The 15,348-nt window shown below is 36.2% G+C and overlaps 1 protein-coding gene and 1 long non-coding RNA gene across 2 annotated transcripts in view; both read right to left on the bottom strand.

Moving 5' to 3' along the window:
* Positions 1–13,732, bottom strand: part of LOC106082810 (uncharacterized) — a 40,548-nt gene extending 26,816 nt beyond the window's left edge. The window contains exon 1 of the long non-coding RNA XR_009398092.1: positions 13,634–13,732. This is a non-coding gene — a long non-coding RNA (uncharacterized LOC106082810). The remainder of the gene's footprint in view (positions 1–13,633) is intronic.
* Positions 9,901–10,805, bottom strand: LOC106082801 (uncharacterized). Its single transcript, XM_013245538.2, has one exon. The coding sequence runs from the start codon at positions 10,786–10,788 to the stop codon at positions 10,021–10,023; it is 768 nt and encodes a 255-aa protein (XP_013100992.2). The 5' UTR covers positions 10,789–10,805; the 3' UTR covers positions 9,901–10,020.
* Positions 13,733–15,348: the final 1,616 nt, after the last annotated feature.

Genomic DNA, 15,348 nt, shown 5'->3' with positions numbered 1-15,348 from the left:
TATGTTCGTCCGATTTGCAGTTATAATGCAATAAAATGGTCATTTGTTAACCGATTCTATCGAAATTTGGCAGGAAGGATTTTCTCTTGTTTCTCCACATTACTGGTGAATTTAATAAACATCGGTACAGATTTAGATATAGCTCTCATTTATATGTATCGTCCGATTTTCACTCCTAGAGCCACTGCAAGCGCATTTATTCACCAATCTGTCCAAAATTTTGTACAACGCTTTTCTCGACGACTACCACAATATTTAAGAAGTTTCGTCACAATCGGTTCAGATTTCGATATAACTCCCATATATATGTTCGTCCGATTTTGAGAAATATTGCGTTAAATTGTTCATATGCTAACCGATTTTTTCGAAATTTGGCAGGAAAGATTTTCTCTTGACTCTCGACGTTACATGCGAATTTCGTAGAAATCGGTTCAGATTTAGATATAGCTCTCATATATATATATCGAGGGATATTCATTCCTAGAGCCTCTGCAAGCGCAGTTTTCCACCAATCTTTTCAAAATTTTGTGAAACGCTTTCCTCGACAACTACCACAATATCTGAGAATTTTGTTCTAAATCGGTTTAGATTTAGATATAACTCCCATGTATATGTTCGTCCGATTTGCTGTAATAATGCAACAAAATAGTCATTTGTAAACCAATTCTCTCGAAATTGGGCAGGAAGGATTTTCTCTTGACTCTTCATATTACTGGTGATTTTCATAAAAATCGGTTCAGATTTAGATATAGCTGCCATATATGTATATCGCCCGATTTTCACTCCTAGAGCCACTGCAAGTGCATTTATTCACCGATTTGTCCAAAAGTTTTTATAACGCTTTCCTCGACAACTACCACAATACCAGTAACGTTTGGTCGAAATCGTTTCAGATTTAGATATAGCTCCCATATATATGTTCATCAGATTTTGAAAAATATGACAATAAATTGGTCATAAGTTAACCGATTCTCTCGAAATTAGGCAGGAAGGATTTTCTCTTGACTCTCCACATTACTGATGAGTTTCATAGAAATCGGTTCAGCTATAGATATAGCTGCCATATATGTATATCGCCCGATTTTCACTTCTAGCGCCACTGCAAGCCCTTTTTTGACTTATATTGCCAAAATTATGCACAACGCCATCCTCGAAGACTACCACAATATCTGAGAAGTTTGCTGCAAATCGGTTCCCAATTAGATATAGCTCCCATATATATGTTTGTCAGATTTTATCTAATTTGCAATAATGTTGTCATTTGTCAAGCGTATTTATAACAGTTTGAACATATTTGCTTGAAATTTGATACGGATTGTTTGAAAATATCCCCTGAGGTTCATCAAAATTGGTTCGGAATTAGATATAACTCCCACTTTGTAGGGTAGGTGTAGGGTATTACAAAGTCGTTACCGCCCGCCTTTTGCCTTTCCTTACTGGTTTTGAAATTACTTTAGCGATTTTGACTGAATTTTGTCAAATTTGCAAATTGATTTTCAATACCTTTTAATGAAATCCTTAATAGACTAGACTGACTGTTTTCTATATTTAGACGATTTTTTTTTATTTTCCTTCTGGTCAATGGTGACCTATTGCGTATGAGTTATAAATTAAATTGGCACGTTGCGTATACGTCAATGAGTCCAATTATCCCAAAGGCTCTTCGCACCTTCAACATTTCTACGTAAAGACCATAAAATTCAAATCAAGAAAAAAAAATCAACAAAAACACTCATTTCTAAGAAACATTCTTAAGGTGGGAGCTTTTTAATTTTTCCAGAAAATATCTAAGTTATTGTATTTATTCTATTCTGGCTATAAAATAAATAATGATGCCCACAATCCAACAAAATTCATTGATGCATGGTAAAAAACGGTACGGTTATATTTAAGGCATAACAAAAAAAATCATTTCAAAAGGAATGTTTGAGGATATTTTCTTGAATATACGTTTGAAAAGAAATACATTGCAAGAAAATAAAGTAACAAACATGGAAACTTTGTTGGCATGAGTGTAATAAATGTTGAAAAATTAAAATTTCGACAAAATCTTTGACGAAAAAGGAAATTTGCAAATTTTTGTATAGAAATAAAATTCTCTATCGAAACAAAATTTTAATAAATTTTTTTTTGGAAAATTTTTTTCTTTACAAATTAAATTTTGACAAAATTTTCTTTAGAAATAAAATGTTGACAAAATTCTCTATAGAAATAGTTTTACGTTAAGTTGGGTTGATAAAATAAACAGTTTCATTGATGTGCCATGTCAAATGTCTCCTCCGATAAAACCATTTACTTTCTGTGAGGTCCAGCATGAAATAACAAAGTTAAATGCTAAAAAGTCGCCAGGCTATGACAATATTAATGGCAAAGCTTTGAAGTCATTACCAAAGAAGGGAGTCGTCTTCCTTACAACATTTTTTAATGCTCTAATTAGAGTATCACATTTCCCTTCCCAATGGAAACACGCCAAAATTATTATGGTCAGAAAACCGAACAAGCCTGACAATTTGTTAAGCTCTTATAGACCCATAAGTTTACTACCTATTTTATCGAAATTATTTGAAAAACTTTTTCAAAAGAGATTGATTCCAATTTTGGAGAAAACACGCATAATACCGGACCATCAATTTGGTTTCAGGCACAATCATGGCACGCCGGAACAGTGCCATAGGATCGTAAATGACATCAGGAATGCTTTAGAAAATAAAATGTTTTGCTCATCCATCTTTTTAGATGTAAAACAGGCTTTCGATAAAGTGTGGCATATCGGACTACTCTTCAAGCTCAAACAATTGTTACCTGCACCCCAGTATCTATTACTGAAAGATTATTTAAGCCAGAGAAGTTTTTATGTAGCTGTACATAGCGAAGAATCGGAGGTAGGCAATATCAATTCTGGAGTACCACAGGGGAGCGTCGTTGGACCATTGCTGTATACGTTATACACGGCTGATATACCTGTTAACGATAATGTTACAGTAGCTACGTATGCAGATGACACAGCTATATTGGCTTCTAGCACAGATCCTGTTCAAGCGGCAACAATAGTACAAAAACAACTTAACTGCATTCAAGAATGGCTTAAAACGTGGAATATAAAAGTGAACGCCGATAAATCGACAAACGTTACATTCACGCTTAAAAAAGATGATTGCCCTCCTTTAACGTTAAATGGTGAATTGATTCCTAAATCGGATAGCGTAAAATATCTTGGTCTTAGATTAGATAAGCGACTCAACTGGAAGGAGCATATTAAATCGAAAAGAAAGGAGGTGGACATAAAAACTAAAAAGATGTACTGGTTGATTGGTCCTAAATCGCAGCTTAGTCTTGAGAACAAAGTTATTCTCTACAAAACCGTTTTAAAGCCAGTGTGGTCATATGGCATAGAGTTATGGGGAACCGCTAGCAATTCCAATTTAGAAATTTTGCAAAGGTATCAGTCAAAAACTCTTAGATTGATAACTAACGCTCCCTGGTTCGTGAATAATGACTGTATTCACAACGATTTGGGCATAGGAAAAATTAAAAATGAAATAACAAGACTAAGTAACAACTACCTCAATAGATTAAGTAATCACAGTAATGCCTTGGCTATATGCTTACTAGATGATACTTATGAAGTCAGAAGATTGAAAAGAAATCATATTCTAGACCTCCCCTTTGTAACTATGTAAATAATTAAAAAAATACTAAGTATACTATGTAAATATTTAAAGAAATTATATTAAGTCAGAAATGTAAATATTTTATAGTGTATTGCTAAGGTTACTGAATTTTGGCAACTCTGTTAGTATTTTAAGTGTCACAAAATTTGCTTATTATTTTGTATTTATAAATAGATTGCAAATAAATGAAATGAAAAAAAAAAAAAAAAAAAAAAAAGTTGGGTTGAAAAGAGGGTGTAGTTATTAATTCGCCCAATGCCACAACGGACAAACACCTAAGCCAGTAATCGGCTTGATGTGCGCTCTAGATGCTAACAAATAAAAGCGTGTTAAGTTCGGTCAGGCAGGGCCGAATCTTAGGTATCCTCCACAATGGATCGCATTTGTCAAGTTCTTTGCCCAGTATCTCTTTATAGGATAACAAAGGATAATGGATAATAAAAATTGCTATGCTATTGGAGCCGCATCAGGTTATGGACCGATTCGGACCATACTTAGTTTGGGTCACATAGTCCGACGACGATAATGGATAATAAAAATTGATATGCTATTGGAGCTACATCAGGTTATGGACCGATTCGGACCATACTTAGTTTGGGTCACATAGTCCGCCGAAGAGGACACAGAAAGCGATGACGACGATGCTTTGCAACATATTCAGCATGACTATACCGCCGTAGTGATATCAGACCAAAGCAAGATCGGAAATGTACCCAATCCATGCACCGGTTACATCTCACCGACACGGACCGATGATGAAGGCGGTTGTGGAAACGCGAACTGAACCAGGGTCCGGGGTTCTTTTCAATCCCGGCACGGACCAGAAGCATGCGGTGAAGGCACTCTGGGATGTGCCTCTCCCATAACGAAAAAGTCATAACAGTTGTTGGAAGTCATAACAGAATACTTAGTGCAAAATTTAAGCCAAATCGGGAGATCGGTTTATATGGGAGCTATATGAGGTTCTTTACCGATTTGGGCCGTACTTGGCACAGTTGTTGGAAGTCATAATGGAACATTCTGTGCAAAATTTTAGCAAAATCGGATGAAAATTGCGGATTCCAGGAGCTCAGGAAGTCAAATCGGGAGATCGGTTTATATAGAGGCTATATTAGGTTTAAGACCGATTTGGACCGTACTTGGCACAGTTGTTGGGAGTCATAACAGAATACATTGTGCAAACTTTTCGCCAAATCGGATGAAAATTAAGGCTTCCAGGGGCTCAAGAAGTCAAATCGGGAGATCGGTTTATATGGGGGCTTTATCAGGTTATAGCCCGATTTGGACCGTACTTGGCACAGTTGTTGGAAGTCATAACAGAACATTATATTCGAAATTTCACCCAAATCGGACAAATCGGGTGATCGGTTTATATGGCAGCTATATCCAAATCTGACCCGATATGACACATATGCAATCTGGTCAAAATTTCATGCGGCTAGTTCTACGCGTTTGACTGCTATCGTGATTTCGGTAGACCGACGGATGGACAGACATGGCTAGTTCAGAATGTCGGGACGATCAAGAATATATACACTTTGTGGGGTGTTAGATCGATATTTCGAGGTGTTACAAACGGAATGATTAGATGAGTATACCCCCATCCTATGGTGGTGGGTATAAAAATATTAAAAATACAATGTGTGGCTGCAGAATTTGAACAATCTCATCTTAATATACTGATATTCTTTTGTTAACTATCAATTGCCTCAATCAAATAAAACTCATTTTTAGACAAGTATGCCAGAACTTTCAATATTTCTGACTATGAGTGCTTCAATTCTTAGTCACTTGAAATATTCGTCGAACACACTCGAAATTTTTCGAAAGGAGCATTATACCCTTGGTAATGTTTCGGTCTATTTCGGTTCAGCCGACAATGGCACAGAAATACAACAATGAATAGAATTTTAAACGAATTATTAATAGATGTCTGCCTTCCCAAGGTGAGAGTGTCAGAGGGATATTAACGCTCTATGATTAATGTGGTGATGCGTGCGATGCTGTGTGGCTTGGGATATGATGAAAAAAACCTTCAACATATTTTTTTTTTGTGAAAAAAAAAAATATAATTTGAAGTCGTTGACTTTGCCTAAGGCATATTACTGCAAGTTTTTTTTATGATAAATGAAAAAAATTATTCATTGAAGTCCATGACTGTGACGAGCTATGATACCTTAAACAGTTGAAAAAGATTTTGTCAAAAAATTTAAAAAAATATGTTTTTATGGTATTGGGGTGAAATTTATTGGGATATTTGGGCATCTAACCTTAATGAAACCTAAAATGCTGAGTTTTATTTCCCCCTTCTATATGTATGACAATTTCTCTATGTATATACCAATGGGTCACCCCTAATAAGCCTCTTGTTCTTAGGCAAAAGTACCAACCTAACCATATAAGGTTAGGTTGGTACGGCAGATTCTTTCCGTAAGGTACGGCATATCCTTTCCATCATTAGTCCTGATAGTCCACTGTCTTCACTCCAATCCTTTCCTTTATACCACTTCTTAGTGTTGGCTACACCTAAAATGTGTGTAACGTTTCAGCTGGTCAATGACGTTTTACATTATGTTGCCAATTACTCTCAAAAAAAAAAATTCTTCAATATTAAAAACTCTGGCGTGTTTTTTTTTTCTGATGTTGTTAAGCATCCTTATTACAATGAAAAAACACTCTTAAAAGTGTGGCAATTTATTAAAACTTTTGATGGCATATGATTAACATAATTTCTCTTGTTGCCATAAAGTAAGTATATGCGGAAAAATAAAAAAACTCGCCAAATGGATGAATATTAATCATACGCCACGAAAAAAAAAATGGCAAATAACTTTTTATGCATCTTTTTAAAGAAACAAAATAATGTTTGTGTAAAAATGCCACAAAAAAGCTATTCCGTAGGTAATTGGAGGTACCTCCATCTTAACGTTACATCCTTATCAAGCTCTACAACATCTATCTGCAATGGGCTCATGTAATCCAGCATGCCTGACAATTGTCGCTTTATCGCCTGCATGATTTTTTTAAGGGTTCCGGTTTGTTACTGTTGGCATTTTATGTCTAAGGCCACATCCAAAAACATTCAATGTCCCATCAATGTCAGCCATGGTTTTGGTTTTTTGTTTGTGGTGGACATTTGGACAGACCACCCACGGAGTATATGTTAGTTTTTCATGAGATTAAAAAAAAAACCAGGCGGAAAAGTAAAATTTTGCAAAAAATTCTTGCAACAATTAAATGGACAAAATCGAATCAGGAAATTTCATTAATTTATAGCGATTGTTGTTCCCTGTTTTTTGTTAATAAAATGTTCAGTCCAGGTTGTTTTTTGACGAAAACAAATGTTTATGATTGCTATGGAAATTTCTAGAGAGCAAAATAAATGCTTGGCATAAAAAAACCCATAGGGAAAGCATTACAATTTAATGAAGCTCAATTTTCATTTATACTTGCCAGCTTACAATAGGCAGCAGTAAGGATAATTAATTCAATACAAATAATTGACACAATTTTCCAATACATTTATACAATATAGTCCCAGGGTGGGCGAATGGTTAAACGAATTGATTAAAGCAGCTTGGATGATAAGGAAAAAAACCCAATATAACAACAATGACGACAGGGAAAATTTTATCAAAACGAAATGTCAACTATGAAAATATGTCTTCACAGTTTTTTCCAAATTTTATTTCTGTAGAAAATTTTAAATATATAAAATTTTTACAGACAGATTTTTTTTAAATTGTTCTCCCAGTAAAATTTTGATAGAAAAAAAAAGTTGTATCAAAATTTAATTTTTAATGAATTTTTTTATTCCCACCACCATAGGATGGGGGTTAGCATACCCCCATCCTAGTCATTCCGTTTGTAACACCTCGAAATATTGATCTAAGATCCCATCTTACATATAAAAATCAATTTGTGTTTGTTTGTAGGTCGCTGATGGTGCATAATGATCCCGTGGTGAAAATAGGCTACTATAAATTTTTTAAATCTGAAGGGGGAGCGGACCCTCCCCCTTACCCTAATTTTCAGAAACGCCAGATCTCGGAGATGGGTGGTGCGATTTATGCGAAATTTTGTGTGTTCCTTATAAGAATGTGCAAACGAAAATTTGGTATCCAAATTTCGGATGGGGTACCTAGGGTGGGCGCCCCACCCCCAAAACCTACCAAATATATATATACACCAATCACGACAATATGGGACTCAAATGAAAGGTATTTAAGATTAGAAAAGGAATCTGATATCCAATTGCCGGACCAAGTGTTTGGGGGACCACCCCAACCCCAAAAACACCCCTAAATCGGACATATTTACCGACCATGGCATTATGGGACTCGAATGAAGGGTAAAATGCGAGTAAAATACGAATCTGATATCCAAATTTGGGACGTTTCTGCGGATCCACCCCTTCCGCAAAACATCCCCTAAACAGGGGGGTCATGTCATTATGGGGTTTAAATAAAAGATATTTGAGTGTAGAACACGACTCTGATATCCAGGTGGTGGACCAAGTGTTTGAGGGGCCGCCCATTCAAGAGAACACCCCAAAGAAGACAAATTTACGACCAAAGCAATATGGGGCTCAAAGCAATACGGGGCTCGGGAAAAGTGCCTATGGGGCCATCTCACCCAAATAGAAAGTAATTGCTGACCATTGCAAATTGGGGGTCTACCCCTTTTCCAAAATACCCCACAAACAGCTATTTTTTAATGACCATCGCAATATGGGGCTTAAATAAAGGTATTTGGGAGTAGAATACGAATTTGATAACCAAATGTAGGACCATGTATTGGGTTGCCCAAAAAGTAATTGCGGATTTTTTAAAAGAAAGTAAATGTATTTTTAATAAAACTTAGAATGAACTTTAATCAAATATACTTTTTTACACTTTTTTTCTAAAGCAAGCCAAAAGTAACAGCTGATAACTGACAGGAGAAAGAATGGAATTACAGAGTCACAAGCTGTGAAAAAATTTATCAACGCCGACTATATGAAAAATCCGCAATTACTTTTTGGGCAACCATATTTATGGCATCACCCCTTCCCCAAAACAACCCCCAAAGGGTAAAAATTTTCCGACTATGCCAATATGTGGCTCAAATGAAAGGTATTTGAGATAAGAAAACGAATTTGATAACCAATTTTGGGACCATGTGTTTGGGGTACGCTTCATCCTCTAGACTCCCCCTCAAAACTAATGGCAATATGGGGTTTAAATAAATGGAATGGTATGACAAAAGAGCACGATGCTGATATTTTGCAACAATTGTGCTAAGTACGTCCCAAATCGGCCAATAACCTGATGTAGCTCCCATATAAACCGATCTCCCGATTTGATTTCTTGAGTCCCTGGGAGGTGCAATATTCCTCCGATTTGGCTGAAATTTTGCACGTGGTGTTCTGTTATGGCTCCCAACAACTGTGCCAAGTACGATCTAGGTTAGGTTAGATTGAAAAGAGGGTGCAGATATTAATCCGCCCCATGCCACTATGGACATACACCTAAGCCAACAATCGGCTTGTTGTGCGCTCTAAAAACACAAAAAAAAAATAATCTTGAAAAAGAAAATTTTAAGTTAGGAATTCCGTGCTACTTACAAAATTCTTAATAGTTTTCAATACCACTCTCCTAAGTTGGATCGTGTCTGATATTGTGTCTCCACATAAGTACCGGTATCTGTTGGACGCGAAAGCCGGGCAATGACAAAGGAAATGCTCCAACTTCTCATCATTTTCACTGCATGCCCTACACATGCTTATTCCGTTATGGCACGGATCTCCGCCTGCAGGACCGAATTATGGTCAGGCAGTCTAAAACAGATCTCAGTCCCTGGGTTCTCAATGTAGACCCCCAAGCCCACTCTGTCCTCTAGCTTTGATCCATCCGTGTAACAAGATCTTCCAGATGGCAATACTAGTCATCCGCCAATCCAAGAGTGTGGTATTGGCAGCAGTGCCTCGCAATAGACTTCAAAGTTCATCTTAGATATCCGATCGAAAGCCTCTTCCCTTCTTCGTTTCGATTATACCGTATGAGCTGCTCCCATCCTCAATCCATTCTCCCATCGCCTTAAGTCTCATAGCCGCAGTGGCTGCCTCACACTTAATCTGTATGTGAATGGGTGGGATATCTAGAGTAGTTCCCAGTGCCTTAATGGGTGTGGTCCTCATTGCTCCGCCTATGCCAAGACAACATGTTTTCTGAACCTGTTGTATGGTCCTTATACTTTACTTACTTTCAGAACAAAATATTTAGAGATCTTTTTTTACAATCCACAAAAGGAAATCAAAATTTTATTAAAATTCTGCCTGTGCTGGAAATCCTTTTGGCCTCAAAAAAATTTAGCAATGAATCTTTCTTTCATCATCCTTTTCCTGTTCAACCTCAAGTCTTTCACATTTCTCCAATTGAGCATAGAAGGCCAACTTCATGTGAATTATGGTATCGATGAGAAATCGCTGAAATTTATTGGAGCTCATTTTCTTGGGACCCAAAGCATAGAAACAACTGCTGTAGCCTTCAAAACGATAGGTAACATTGACAGGATAATCTCTTGGCAATAAGCAGCTAACATTTATTTGAAAGTAGGACTTGGCTCTAGCCAAAGGATTTGGACATTTGGGGGTAGGCTTGGAAAAATGTACTTCCACAAAATAGCGCTCACCAAATGGAGGCATTTTCAGGCTTTTCTCTTGGGCTATAACCACAAACTTAGTGGCTGGTGTTAATTCCCAAGTTTCGATAAATTGGGTTATTTGACGTACCACATCGGGAAAATGAAATGCCTCTAATAAAGCCCAGGGTTCCAGGGGTTTCGCCAAAAAGTCGCTGGATGTTAAAGAGGAACTGGGGGTTATATCAGAATCAAAATCATTAAAATACTGGTTTAGCAATGAGGCATCTTTCTGTAGAGAATGTCTTTTCCAGCCATTGGGATTTTTGTATAGAAATTCCTCTTGCGTATCGGCGTTAATAAGCGCTGCAGCTTTTTGTGTGATTGCATCTACAGTTCCAAATATGGCCTCAACATTTAGAGGAGGTTTCTTTAGGGATTCTTTTAAGGCGCTATGCTGCACCAAATCCAAAGGGCCCAATGCTTCTTCGAACATTGTAAGAAAATATGATTTTATTTTTCTGTTTACTTGAAATCAAATTTTTGTTACAAAAATTTAAGTTTGTCAAATTTAATAAAAAAAATGTTAATAAACAAGTAGGAGCGTGCAAAGTTCGTTTGTCTAAAAGGAGATACTGAGCCAAGAACTCGACAAATGCCATCCATGGTGGAGGGTATATAAGATTTGGCCCGGCCGAACTTTGCACGCTCCTACTTGTTTATTAAAATTTTTTTCTCGGACCATAAGTGATTTGAATGTTGAAGACCATGGTAGAAGTCATTAGATAATATCTCAGTCCATTCGGATAAGAATTGCGACTTGTAGGGGCTGAAGAAGCACAATCGGGGGAACGGTTTATATGGGAGCTGTATCAGGCTATAGATCGATTAAGACCATATTGGACATGTATGTTGAAGATCATGGTAGAAGCCGTTGTACAAAATTTCAGCAAAATCGGATAAGAACTGCGGCCTCTAGCGGCTTAAGAAAAACCCAGATCGGTTTATATGGCGCCCTCTAGTGGCTCAAGAAGCCAAGATCCCAGATCGGTATATATGGCAGCTATATCAGGTTAAGGACCGATAAAAACCATACTTGGCACAGTTGTTAGAAGTCATAACAAATTACTTAATGCACAATTTCAGCCAAATCGGATAAGAATTGCGCCCTCTAGTGGCTGAAGAAGTCAAGATCTAAGATCAGTTTATATGGCAGCTATATTAGGTTATAAACTAATTTGAACCATATTTGGCACAGTTGTTGAAAGTCATAAGAGAACACTTCGAGCAAATTTTCAGCCAAAGCGGATGAGAATTGCGCCCTCTAGTGGCTCAAGAAGTCAAGATCCACAATTGGTATATATGGCAGCTATATCAGGTTAAAGACCAATTTGAACCATACTTGGCGCAGTTGTTGAAAGTCATAACAAAACCCTTTATGCTAAATTTCTGCTAAATCGGATGAAAATTGCGCCCTCTATTGGCTCAAGAAGCCGAGATCTAAGATCGGTTTATATGGCAGCTATATCAGGTTACAGACCGATTTGAACCACACTTGGCATAGTTGTTGAAAGTCATAACAAAAAACTTCATGCGAGAATTCAGCCAAATTGGATGAGAATTGCGTCCTCAAGTGGCTCAAGAAGTCAAGAGCAAAGTTCAGTATATATCGAATTATGCTTTCTATTGGCTCAAAAAGTCAGGATCCCAGACCGGTATATATGGCAGCTATATCAGGTTATCGACCAATTTGAACCATACATAGCACAGCTGTTGGCAGTCATAATAAAACACTTCATGCATAATTTCAGTCAAATCGGATGAGAATTGCGCCCTCTAGTGGCTCAAGAAGTCAAAATCTAAGATCGCTTTATATGGCAGCTATATCAGGTTATGGACCGATTAGAGCCATACTTAGCACTGTTGTTGAAAGTCATAACAAACAATTTTATGCCAAATTTCAGCCAAATCGGATGAGAATTACGCCCTCTAGTGGCTCAAGAAGTCAAGAGCCAAGTTCGGTATATAAAGAATTATGCCCTCTATTGGCTCAAGAAGTCAGAAACCTAGATCGGTATATATGGCAGCTATATCAGGTTATTGAACGATTTGAACCATACATAGCACAGTTGTTGGCAGTCATAACAAAACACTTCATGCTTAATTTCAACCAAATCGAATGAGAATTGCGCCCTCTAGTGGCTCAAGAAGTCAAAATCTAAGATCGCTTTATATGGCAGCTATATCAGATTATAGACCGATTTGAACCATGCTTAGCGCAGTTCTTGGAAGTCATAACAAAACACTTCGTACAAATTTGCAGCCAAATCGGATGAGAATTGCGCCCTCTAGCGGCTCAAGAAGTCAAAACCCAAGATGGGTTTATATGACAGCTACTTCAAGTTTTGAACCGATTTGAACCATACTTAGTAAAGTTGATGAAAGTTTTTTCAGCCCAATCGGATAAGAGTTGCCATCTCTAGGTGCTCAAGAAGTCAAGACCCAAGATCGGGTTATATGGCAGCAACTACAAAACATGGGCCAAGTTGGCTCATTTACAATCCCAACCTACATACATTGATAAGATAAATTTGTGCAAAATTTCAAGCGTCTAGCTTTACTCCTTCGAAAGTAAGCATGCTTGCGACAGACGGACGGACGGACATTGCTAAATCGACCTAAAATGTCATGAGGATCAAGAAAATGTATTTTTGTTGGGGTCTTAGAGGCATATTTCGAGGTGTTACAAACGGAATGACGAAATTAGTATACCCCCCAATCCTATGGTGGAGGTATAAAAATACTAAACTGAACTGTCAAACCTCTCCCACAATGTCTTACATATTTCAACCATGAATAAACTTTGACCAAGAATTTTTTATTCCTTTTTTTAAAATAAAGACCTACTCACATTAAGGACTCAAAACCCAATAATTTCCTCTTTTTTTCGAATGGAGTGGCTGGTGCTTTAAGTAATTTTCCCATAACGTTTATATGAAGGTATAATATTTCCATAGCCCAAAGCCAATTCTCGGCCCATAATGAATTCTAACGAAATTAGAGACGAAGAAAAAAACAATCCCATGGTTATAAATGAATTAAGTGGAAATCTACAAAGTTAAATGTATCTATCAAATTGGAAGGAAGACCAAATGTTAATTGGACGAAATTAACTGAATGTTGTTAAGGCTGAATAAAGTTTTTTTGCTTTTGTTTTTTCAATACAACTTAAGAGGAAGGATATAAAATGCTTATTGTGTTATAACTGTTGGTGGCTCAGGAAAATGCTGATATTGTTCATGTAATATAAAGCCATTGGAAATATAAAATTTAATACTTACCACAAAAAATATTTGCTCCAAAAAAATTAAACGAAATCGTTGCTATGGCATATGATTATCTTTATGGTAACTAGCTTTCAAGGCAAGCCTTAGCTTATTAATGGCAATTTTCATCACGTGTTAGTCTGAAAGAAGAAAAACCAAAAAAACAAGAGATTAGGGAGTCTGGTATCTTACAACTAAAAATAATTTGTTCGTCTGTTGAAAGTCATGATTTATAGACCGTAGCCAATGACAATTACTTTGATGGCAAAGACTTAGGGGCGTATTAGTGTTATTATTACCATTAACTGGACTATGGAGCGTATAATTGTTATAAAGTATACGCCATGTTATGATTATTTACTACTTGTAATATATTTCAACATAATTGTCTCCTAACTGTTGCCGATGATTATAGTGAACACTTTTAGTGGCCATGCTCTAGAGTTACCCTTAACAACCTCTAGGAAATTAACAAAGGAATTCTTTGATGGCATACTGCTATTTGAAATATAAACACTAGTCATAACAATAAAACGGTTGAATGAAAAAATGCCTTTTAATGATTGCCATAGAAAGCGATTAGTCTCGTCTGGTTGGGAATTACATGTTGATTAAGGAATGTCCAATTGCTGGGACATCAAAAGAAACTATTTGATCCATAAAGCAATTTTCTAGCCTTCAATTAATAAAATAAAATAATTATAGTAACACAGATACATTGTGGCGTATTAGCATTATTTTTATCTGAACCACAGGACGTATGATTGTTATTTATTTTGTGCTTAGCAAAGACGTGTACTACAGGTTGTTGGCATTTTTTTCATTTTTATTCTACCCAAAAATAAATATTACAAATTGGTTATGTACAACAAGGATTTTCTTTATGGCATAGTATAGGGTGGACCAACCAGCAGCTGATTTTTTTTTTTTTGGAACAAATGGTAACAAAGTTTCTGTTTAGAGAAATCTACTTTTAAAACCAAATGCCTATGTTTTACAGTCGTTAATCGTAGTTGATTGTTAAGAACGCATTTGTGAGCCACCCTGTAAACGTTTATGTCATTAATAACAGAAAATTCATTCATATTCTATGATAATGGAAAATTAAATTACTGTCTCTTATTTATATTTTTTTTTTTGATTGTGGCCAGCTTAAAATCTTTTGAAACGTAATTGTTATGTTCTTAATATTCTCTAGGGAATTTTAATAAAAAAATCTTTAATGTTACATGGAAGTAATAAACAATCGTCACAATAATAAAAACAATTTTTGGGGCGAAACACTTCTCAGCTTATAAATTGAAATACGTTTCTATGGCGTTTGATTAATTTTAGTCTAAATGGTTTTTATTCATCTAATGAAAGAATGAATGAATATTGTCTTGATTACTTTTGCCACGTGTAAATCCATTCGAACTGTTTTTACCAACGAAAAAGTGTTTAAACAAACATTTCTTTGTCTTTGTGCTAAATATATGTAAATGTGTCGTTGTTTCATATGATTTTGTATAGTCACGTTGTGCGCCACTTCTGTCTGTCTGTCAGTCTGTTGAATACATAACAATATTTAAAAAAAAAAAGTTAACACGTGTTCCTTTTCAGTCGGGCCGTATATTATTTAGCCTCCACAATGGTTGGCATTTCTCTTCATAGGCAGAAACTAAAAAAGAAGAAGTCAAGCAATAAATTCCATGGAATTTTTATATATTTTGAGAAGAATTGTTTCTTGT

This window comes from Stomoxys calcitrans, chromosome 4, assembly GCF_963082655.1.
Source record: "Stomoxys calcitrans chromosome 4, idStoCalc2.1, whole genome shotgun sequence".
Classification (NCBI taxonomy): domain Eukaryota; kingdom Metazoa; phylum Arthropoda; class Insecta; order Diptera; family Muscidae; genus Stomoxys; species Stomoxys calcitrans.
Note: the sequence above shows the minus strand (reverse complement) of the source record. Positions and strands in the feature narration are given on the sequence as shown.

Excerpts from the sequence above, each read along its gene's own strand:
- LOC106082801 (XM_013245538.2), bottom strand. The coding sequence starts at position 10,788 with ATGTTCGAAGAAGCATTGGGCCCTTTGGATTTGGTGCAGCATAGCGCC.